Below are 9,989 nucleotides of genomic sequence, written 5' to 3' on the forward strand. Positions count from 1 at the left end.
TGAAAGACTAGCTAAGACAAAATACAGACACAGGCTTTAATTGTTCCTGTGATGTTATCCTAATGTTTATACTGTACTTATTTAAGGACATGTTATTGTTAAAGCCCAAAGCCATATGACCATTAAATCATGATAATAAGATGTGCAAGCTTGTCAGCAGCTCTACGGAAGAGAGTCACGTGCTTCTAATGACGTGACTTCAGACCAATCACAAACAAGTAGTACGTGCTAATGGGAAATCATAGATGGGCATACCTTTTACGGTTTGTGAAATATATTTCGAGGTAGGTAAAAAGCATTTACAGCAGTTTAAATATCTTAAAGATCGACAAACAGGCTGGTGTTATGGGCGGGCACAATGTTTTCAAACCATTATTTGATCTAACATGAATATACAAAGAAGAAAATAATGTGTGGTTTAAAATACAATGTGTCAATCCCTTTCTCCTGAATGTATTTAATAATGGAATGATAATGAAGAATAAAAGAAAGTTTACTTTACCTAAATCTACCAATGACTGATTCTCTCTTTTGTTTTATATCATGAAAAGCATCATATCTTTTATCATTAAAATGTTGAATTAAACCTTTAGTTCCCTTGTTTAAATAGTAACACATAGTCACCATCCACACAATAGTTTGTAAGAATAAAGGATAAATGCCACATTATCCAAACCGCGCACTGTTAAAAAGCTTTGTTACAGTTTCACCACCGGGTGGCACTTGTCCCTTGTAAAAACTAAGAGAACATTTTATTTCATTTATTTATTTCATTTTATTTTAGCTCTCACTTTGGTATTTTAAGACTTGATATGCATAGTACATGAACTAATCTATTGAGGATTTAACACAGTATTTCAAACTTCCGTCAGTCAAAAAGCTAAAACACGTTCTGAATTTATCATTGATAATTTCTCAAGACTCTTTAAAACGTTTATAGTTCATGTTTCAGGATGAAAAAACTCTTTCTTTAAAGGTAACTAAAAAACAGTCATTCTTTTCAGATAATTTTAATGATTTAATAAATATTCAAAAAGGACAGACGTTTTCATTCCGTAAACATTTCATACTGCTATACATCACTGCTCAGTAAAAAATACTGCTTATTGAAATGTTTACAAAAGGTTAAACAAGTATGATCACTGATAAAGTTATCAGAAAAAAAAACAGCTTTAGTATATCAAATGGTACGATCAGTGTGACCCAAAGTATAGGTTTACAATTAATCATTTAAGTCAATAAAGGTGGAAAATCAATTAAATTAATCATATCCAGGGAGATTGGATGTTATGAAGAACTCCCAAAAAGTGTATCTAGCATCCAAATAAATATAATTTGATTTAAAAAAAAGTTTGAAGCACTTATCACCTTAGTGACGATGCATTTTCATTTTCAGGACAACAATTACCAAATGCAGCTTTTGCATTAAACAGTGAGAGCAATAAGATCAACTCAACCGCATGTTGAAACAAAGATATACCTTGCAATACGAGAAGGAGAGCAGGAAGTGCTCAGGCATTAGCATCTCCATACAGTAGGAGTACTCATAGATTATGGAGCGGTTTGAGATGTTACAGTCCACAAATTCTATTAGACAGTAAGACAAAAGTACTAACAGGAAATCTTTAAATGCACCAAACAACCTGCCTTTATAAATTTGCAGTTTTAAAGGATGAAAGAAAAAGTGAGCTGAATCAGTGACTCACATTAACTGCAATTTGAGAAGGTTTTTAAGCAGCAGCAGAAAAGTTAGCTCGGTTCACAGGTGGAAAACAAACCAGCATTGCAATTAAAAAAAAGAAAAGAAAAAAAAGAAAAAGAAACAGTAGGCTTCAAGCATACATTCTAAAGGGCAGAAAACGACACGTAAAATCAGGCATCTCTATGTAATGCATGGTTGGAGACTATAAGCAGTTAAAAACAAAGATAAGGCTTGGGTAATCAGTCCACTTGCAGTCATATTCAGGGCTCCGTTTCATCATCCATGTTAAGGACAACAACTCCAGTTCTTAACTCGAAAAAACAATAACAAACGGGAGCCACACATAATCTGAAAACACACAGAGCACAAATAACATAAGCAGGGTGAGATTTGGAACCCGTTTCTCCCTGAACGTTTACAGACCATGTTGCGTTGTTTGGCTTTCCTTTTGCTGTGTGACATCATCTACGCTCCCTTCTTTAAATCAAACCAACAGAAATGTGCAGTTCAGCAACCTGCAGCTCAGCTGTCCTGCAAGGAACTATTGCATCGGTTTAGTCTGTTTTTTTTACAAGTTACAGTGACAAAGAATGAGCTGTTTTTTATCCCAATAAAATGAACAGAGACTGGTGAAAAGAAACAAGTTGTATGGCAGTGAGTCCAGTAATCTATCAAGAAACAACATGGAACCTTCCCACACTGCAAGTGCTTGCCGAGGCAAGCACCAGCAGATGTTAAAGTTTGACTTTTAAATAATCCAATTCCATTTTCAACATCAGTGCGACGGTTATTGCTGTGCTTTTACACTTCATTAGTCATAAGCATGTTGAAAATATATTATATATATTAAAAAGGGACTTGACATTAAAGGTGCTACATTTGTTTGATTTGATTGTTAGTGTGCTACCTCTGAGTCAAATCGAAAGGAGTTTTTTCAGTAAAAAAAAGTGATCAATATCCTCAACAAGATACTGATGATGCTATTTTTAGCTGTTCTCGCAAGATGAGAAACAGATTTATTCAATGGAAATTAGTTCAGAAACTGCTACCTGGATTATTGGCTTGAATTTCCCTCAATAAGTAAGTATCTATCTATCATTCATCTATCTATGAGAATAATGCTTTTGAATTAACATCTTTCATGTAGCACCTTTAATTTTCTGTTAGATTTACACAAAAATGAGAGAAAAAGCCTTAAATAAAAATGACAGCAAAACAAATGTTATTTACAAGATGTGCTTAAATGACAAAACTACCAAAAAAGCAAAATAATAATTCACAGAAAACCTGTGCAAGCAGCGGCCAGTTTAGACATGACTTCACATCAGGAACGACCCACCACTGCATGCCTTTTGTGTTCAATGAGCGCTTTTTGTGTCAGCAGTCAGACTCTGAGCTAACACAACTTGAGTGACAGCTGCACATTCCTGAGCTGAGGGAGAGAGGGCGATGGGATCAGCCAGCAGATGAGGTGCTGAGGTGTTAAAAGCTCTACTCTAGTTTCTTCTGCAGATTTTTCCGGAAGCAGACGGGCAGGATGGAGAGCACAGCCAGGATGCCGAGCACGGCTAGCGAGTTCCAAGACACCGCCTCTCCCGCTGTGGTGAGTTTGTACAGTTGTGTTCCTGCATTGATGGCGACAAAAGATGGTGGTGCCACTCCTGTAAACCAGCCAGTTAAAAAAAAAAAAAAAAAAAAAAAAAAAGAAGTGAGTCACTGACAACAAATAATATCAAAATAAATATATAAATGTATACAACAAACACAGAAAAGATGGGAACATTTTACCGAGGAAAGTACCGATGAAGAAAACCCCCAAAGGCATGTTGATGACCGGCGAGGTGATGTTGATGAACCAGTTTGGAAGAAACGGGGTTATCCTCAGGAAGATGATGTAATTGATTAAATGATCTTTATGTTTGTCAACCTGCCAGCAGAAAGTCATGAACGGAAGGTTTAATAAGTCAAGGGGCATGAATTACATGAATCAGGAAAAAGATATACTGCAATTGTATCTTCACTACTGTTGTAATAATGTAACAAGTGGGGGTGAAAAACCTCTAAAACCCTCCCTCATACCGTATTGAAGTAAAACAATATACCACCTTCCTTTACTCTGCCCTTATGTAATGAAAAAGTTCCAACACTGTCTTTCTTGTAAGAAAAATGTCAGTTACTTGGCTTACAGTTACACAATATTTAACTATACCAGTAAATCAACTTCCAACTTCAGCCTGTGAAATGCCCTAAGAGCTTACATAACTGCATTCATACAGCAACAACAAACTCTGACGAAGAGCAGTAGGTTTCACTGCAGAGCTACGGCTGCACATGTTTGTCATAACAATAAAAAGAAAGGAAATGTATATATATTAAAAAAAAAAAAAACTTCTCAAACAGATAACCGTTTTAAAAATACACGTCTTATTCACAGTGTATTTTCTGTTACAGCTTTTACCTGCTGGGACCATTTCTGTGCTCGCTCTGAGAGGTATTTGTAGACCACAGGTCTGCCCACCAGGTAGGACAGCATGTAGCAAAAGGAAGCACCAAGGCCAGAGCACTGCCAGAAGAAGAAAAAACAAACAGTTGAATGACTGAATCATTCGATAAGACGAGTAAAGAACACAATCTCAGAGATTGAAGAACACATTGGTAACTTTCATTAAGAGTCACACATCACATTATCGTACACTCAAGCGGCAATGTGGTTGCATGATTCAAACAGCGATTCGCTGAACTCACAATACAATTCTCTCGTGTTTGCTTTTCAATATTAGACTGTAGACACATTTTGACTGAAAAAGATTCCTTTAGTGGCTACAAATCCACAGGGCAGGTGATTGGAGCTTCACATTGTGGTGTTGAGTAAATGCTGCTTCATGTTGGTTCTGCTATTTGTGTACTTCCCTGTCTTCTTGTCTTGTCTAATCTTATCACCTCTTTCATCTTCTATTTAAAAGACAGTGGTGTGTCCTCAATTTCAAAATCTTGCTCTGCATGCTGCCAACCGCCTCCGCTCTACAGCTGCTGACGCTCACGATATCATTGCGATTCATTTTTCAGAGTATCGATGTGAACCTTGACACCTTTGAATCGATTTTTTGCGATTGCAGGATTAATTGTTACATCCCTACTAGTAGTAAGTACTTACAAACAGAAACAAACCTGAGTAGAAATCAAGGAAAAATCAAGAGAGAAAACAGCAGCCCATGAGTCAATGCAGTCAAATGTTTTGTTTTATAAACCATATCTATAATAGAGGCTGTCCCAATCCCTTTCAGTTTAACTTTTGAATTATGAAATATTGTTGATTTAACACAAACACGTTTAAAGAGGCATGATCTGTCCTTGTAGAACAGAGGGTGTATTTAAATCCATACTTACCAAAGCCTTTCTTTCGCATCATTTCCATACAAAGTTTTATAACACAAAATTCAACATTTATTTTCAACTTTCTCTCCATACTCACCAAGCAGACCAAGAACAGAGCCAAAGGGAATGGGTACAGATATCCCGACAGGATGCTGAGGAAGATAGAGCCAGGGATTGCAAATGTCTGGAGGCTGATGAAAGTGTTAAGGTAGATGACCCAGACATACTGTATATACATTTTCATAATAAAGCCTGCAAGCCTTATATAATATCTAATTCATTACTGTCCATGTGAAATGAAAAAAGGATTCGGATAATGATAGTTTAACATAGTTCCTAGTGCATTTCTGAGCCATAATAAAAAGCTCTAATATCTGATCGATATGAAAAATGTCTCAAGTATCAGGAAGAGATACCGGCTGGACTTGTCTTTTTACAGAATTAGAACACAACAGGACACATTTTATATTTTTTCTCTGCTTGTTTTAGGAGTGAGGTGACTTCTAGGTAAAGCACAGAGAAACAAAAAGAGGACTAATCGGTTATGGTGTATATATGGGAAGCTATACACATGCAAGCAGAAGGAGTATGAATCAGCTTCACTCTTGGGAACAGCATCTCATCAACATGCCTCCTCGCCTGCTGTGAATCCTCTCAACAATGACCTTCAGTGGACATTTCATCAACTTTGAGCAAGTGAATTGGCTGGAAGGGTAAGATCCAGTTAATGTCCAATTCATGTGTTTAGGACACTTTCATTCCAACAAACCGTTCCTCTTGCTCTGGATATGTTTAGGTTCTCAATGCTTGTATAAAAGGGTGTCAGCAGATTCACTCCTACACTCTTGACACTCAACCAAAGAAGACGGTGAGCTGGTAATCTGCTATGCTGCTCTGGGGAGTTGATCAAATACAGACAACAAAGAAATTTATTATACAATCTTTGAAGGCACAAAATTAAGAAAATACATTGTCCGATAGAAAACAATATTGAAAGATTTTTTTCCAAAAATAGGTTTTCTTAAAGGATACAAAACATATGTCGCAAAGTAGGCCACCAACACTTGGGTGTAGTAGGTGTCTTTGTATTTTGACAGCACTGTTCCCAAGGCTTTGGCATCATCCATGTCTTTAGGGATTTTGATTTTTTCCATTTCATCGCTGAAAAAAAAAAAAGTAGTTAATTCCCTGTTTATTTTCAGCACTCTAAACATCTTTTAGACATAAATTAAGCCTCAGCGGTTGCTATGTGATTCTTACATTTATCTAACTTGTGAAAACATAAATAAATAATAATCCATAAAAGAAACTTACTCAGGAAGCTCTGGGAAGTTCCTATAGACCAGATACATGACTGAGGCAGCACAGGAGAAGATAGCCACCAGTATCAAAAAAGACATTCTAGCTGAGCCCCCGGCTGTGTGCTGAGCATCTGTGAGGACAAAATAAGTTACTTAACCCATGAATTCAGTGTTTACTATGAAAATAAACAGAGTAAGTATCAGGGAGCCTACTTTCATTTTCTTAGCAGTTTTGCATCACTTGCTCAAACCCTAAAGAGAGGCCACACCTCAAACCCTAGTGACAAGCAGTTTTCTGAAAAACCAGTTTATTCACTTACTTTTTCTCTTATGGTTTATGTTTGTGTGTTTGAATTCTTGGATTAATTTATGGCGCTATTGCACATTTGAATTGTTAAATGAAAGAGACTTAAAACATGTTTTAACTCTGTTTAAATCTGGTTTGCTTGAAAAATAAAAAAACGGAATACAATTGATTTTAAGAACATATTTTAAGAGTAAGCCTACTACTACCAGTCTCTTTGTTGGTGTAAAACCTCTATATTAGTGCCTATGTTTTAACACTTAGGGTGTTTTAATATGTTACTTTAAGATACCGTATGTACTATTGTTAAATGTAAATATGAGACACCTCAAGTCAACACCGTTATGTTTGTATTAGCTATGTTGGCTAACTGTTCAGCCGTGTCACAACAACGAGCCTCCGGCTAACATTAGCTAATGTTGTGCTATCCGGACTGACCTCAAATGAATGACCCAGCCATGTCGTTTGATTTCCAAATCTATCTTTATCTACAAAACAAGTCTTAGCTTTTCTTTACAGTCAGGTTAGCCCCCGCAGCCATGACTTACCTTTCAGTGCTTGAGAGTCGCTAGCACTCGTCTTCACCTCTTCCTGTGTGGAGGACAGACCGTCAGTTTCCCGTCTGTCTCTTCGCTTTTTGGCCATTTTTTAAGAGAAAATGTTAAACCCGCTTTGGCAGGTTACAAGGGTGATCAACAGAAACCTCGGGCGGCTTGTGGAATGACGAGTGACACCGGTATGATGGTGACAGCCTGCTTCTGACACGTTACACAGATTGACCTTTTACCTTCACGTCCAACAACCAAACCACTTACAGTCATCGACAGCGCCCCCTGCAGGAGTATCTTCATAACCACACCGACTGCTGAAGAAGGCCGTGTGTTTATTATTGGTGGGAGTGGGACATTAGTTCAAAGTGTAGCCCCATTACAAACAAAAGGTTTCACAAAAGAATTACGTTTTCAGACATGGATATTTACTGAGATTATATTATGATCTATTAAACCTAGGGCGTCAACTGAGATAGTGATAAGCTAGATAAATAAAAAATAGGATACTTTCTATTGTGAAGAAGCTGTCCCCAATCAAGAGACTTAGATTTATTGTAGGTTTAATGTTATAGTAACTATTTTTAAAAAAGCTTGAGAGAATATGTTAAAATGCTGTAAAGAAAATACTGCTTACTACCAAAACACTAAAAAACTAATATTTATATTGAGTTATATTGGTTAACGGCGTTTTCTATCTCATAAGTCATTAGATCTGAAATTACTGTGATCAGTGTTGTATATTTTAAAAGAAAATTGCACATCGATTTTGAAGAATTTTGTAAACTGACATTTGTTAAAACATTCATTTTTATTGATTTTATTTTATTTTTTAAAAAACTTCAATAAAACACATTATTAAGAGGTTGACATAATATGTGTCTATTGTAGTTTAATTTTTTTTTCTCGGTAGTGACAAATTGGGAAGAGGACATTCCAAAACAGTATGAAAATACAATATAGAAGCTGACGGTTCATGTATAAATAAATCTAAAAAAATTCAAAATATTTTCAACCTCACTTTGAACCACTTCGGTAGAATAACCCTGATATGAGTCTTTAACTCTCTTCTTGTTTTTGAAAAACTATTTTTTTTAATGAGATAAGTTTGTTAAGACATGGTCAATCTTGGAAAACTGGATAGCGTGTTTAATTTCAATGGCTAAAGTTCTGCCTCAAAATGCACATTTCCAAGGTTGTCAAAGACATTGTGATAGGCAGACACCTGACAGGTGCTCTGAATGGTCTGACATATTTAGCTGTATCTCTGCTGCTGACTCTGTGTTCACCCAGTAAGGGCTGTATTTTATATTGGTTGGAGAGTAACTCATAATTTGGGACTTGAGATGTAATTTTAGTGAATAACTCTTATCTAATGTGTTCATATGTCCTGCAGTGCGTCAGAAATTGTGACTCTGTCTCTTCGTGTCCATGTGGACAGTTGTTGCAGTCTGTCCTCTCTGGGCAGCCAGGTGCGTCTGTCTCAATGTTCAGGCTGTTATCACTGACTCTACATGTCTTTCTGAGTTTCTCATCAGTAAACTCTGATAATCTACTATAATGTCATCTGTTTGAGTGAAACAACACTTAGGTTTTCTTTGAGTTTTTTTGGTGCATGCCCAAGAGTAAATGTAATCGTCTCTTCCTCATAAATCTTAAAGTCTGTCTGTCTGTCTGTCTGTCTGTCTGTCTGTCTGTCTGTCTGTCTGTCTGTCTGTCTGTCTGTCTGTCTGTCTGTCTCGGCAGATCTGAGGTCTGCCAGTGCTGGAACTCCGGAAGGGGGGAGTCAGGTTATAGGAGGCTTTGTAGGTAAGCATGAGCAGTTTGAAGTTGAGCCAGTGGAGGTTGTGAAGGATGGGGGGTGAGTGATTTTGATGGTGATCCATAGAGGAGACTGTTGCATGTCTTCCAAACAAAGCTCTTCCATGTTTTCACACTCCAGACATGCTGGATTACTGTGTGCTAAAATGACATGCAATCAATAGATGGAAAAAAATATTCTATACATATATTTTTTTCAGATAGTTTTTTTGGTAGTATCAGATGAAGAGAAAGTCAGTGAGATGAAATACAGACAGTGGCTGTTAAGGTAAACAGTGCAGCTCTTTACCGTCTGAATATGTAACAATAATAACAATAATAACTTCACAAAAGTATTGCATTACATATGGAAACAGAAATACCCAGTGTATAGCTTTTATTGGATCATATAGAGCATTTATTTGTTTCTCAAAGTCCTGGGGCAGAATCCCTTCCATATAATAACCCAAAACAAGCCCCCTATATGACTAAGCATAAAAAAATACAAGACTGCAAGACTGAGCGCTACCGCAGGTCCTTTATTCCATCAGCAGTTAGACTGTTTAACATCATTGCCTCGTGATGACTCTGATATGTAAAAATCATCAATATCATTAATGCTGCACACTGTGTTTTTAATCGGATCTGTCTTTCCACGAGTGAACGTGTACATAGTGTTACTGCCAAGTATTATTTAATTCTATTGTATTGTTCTCCCTTTATTTAATTTATGTAAACTTACTCATAGCTGTTTGATTTTTTTTCAAACTTTTTTTGCGATTGATGTTGTTTATATTCCCTGTTTTTTTTCTACTTTTCTGCTATTAATGCTGTTTATGTTTTCCTGTTTTGTTTTTTTGAGCTGCTGTAATCAATAAATGTGGCATAATGGATGGTGCTAAAGTTTGAGACTACAACTCCCATTGCTTTTCGGTCTCCGCCGGAAGTTGGTGTTGCAC

General features: G+C 36.7%; 1 protein-coding gene across 1 annotated transcript; it reads right to left on the reverse strand.

The window, feature by feature from the left end:
• Positions 1–994: 994 nt before the first annotated feature.
• Positions 995–7,531, reverse strand: tmem41b (transmembrane protein 41B). The gene is made up of 7 exons (XM_079339486.1): positions 7,231–7,531; positions 6,392–6,509; positions 6,110–6,238; positions 5,175–5,268; positions 4,161–4,265; positions 3,491–3,629; positions 995–3,363 (listed from the first exon to the last, which is right to left on the reverse strand). The coding sequence occupies exons 1-7, from the start codon at positions 7,325–7,327 to the stop codon at positions 3,194–3,196; spliced, it is 852 nt and encodes a 283-aa protein (XP_079195612.1). The 5' UTR covers positions 7,328–7,531; the 3' UTR covers positions 995–3,193.
• Positions 7,532–9,989: the final 2,458 nt, after the last annotated feature.

Source organism: Symphodus melops (assembly GCF_947650265.1).
Source record: "Symphodus melops genome assembly, chromosome: 3".
NCBI classification, from domain to species: domain Eukaryota; kingdom Metazoa; phylum Chordata; class Actinopteri; order Labriformes; family Labridae; genus Symphodus; species Symphodus melops.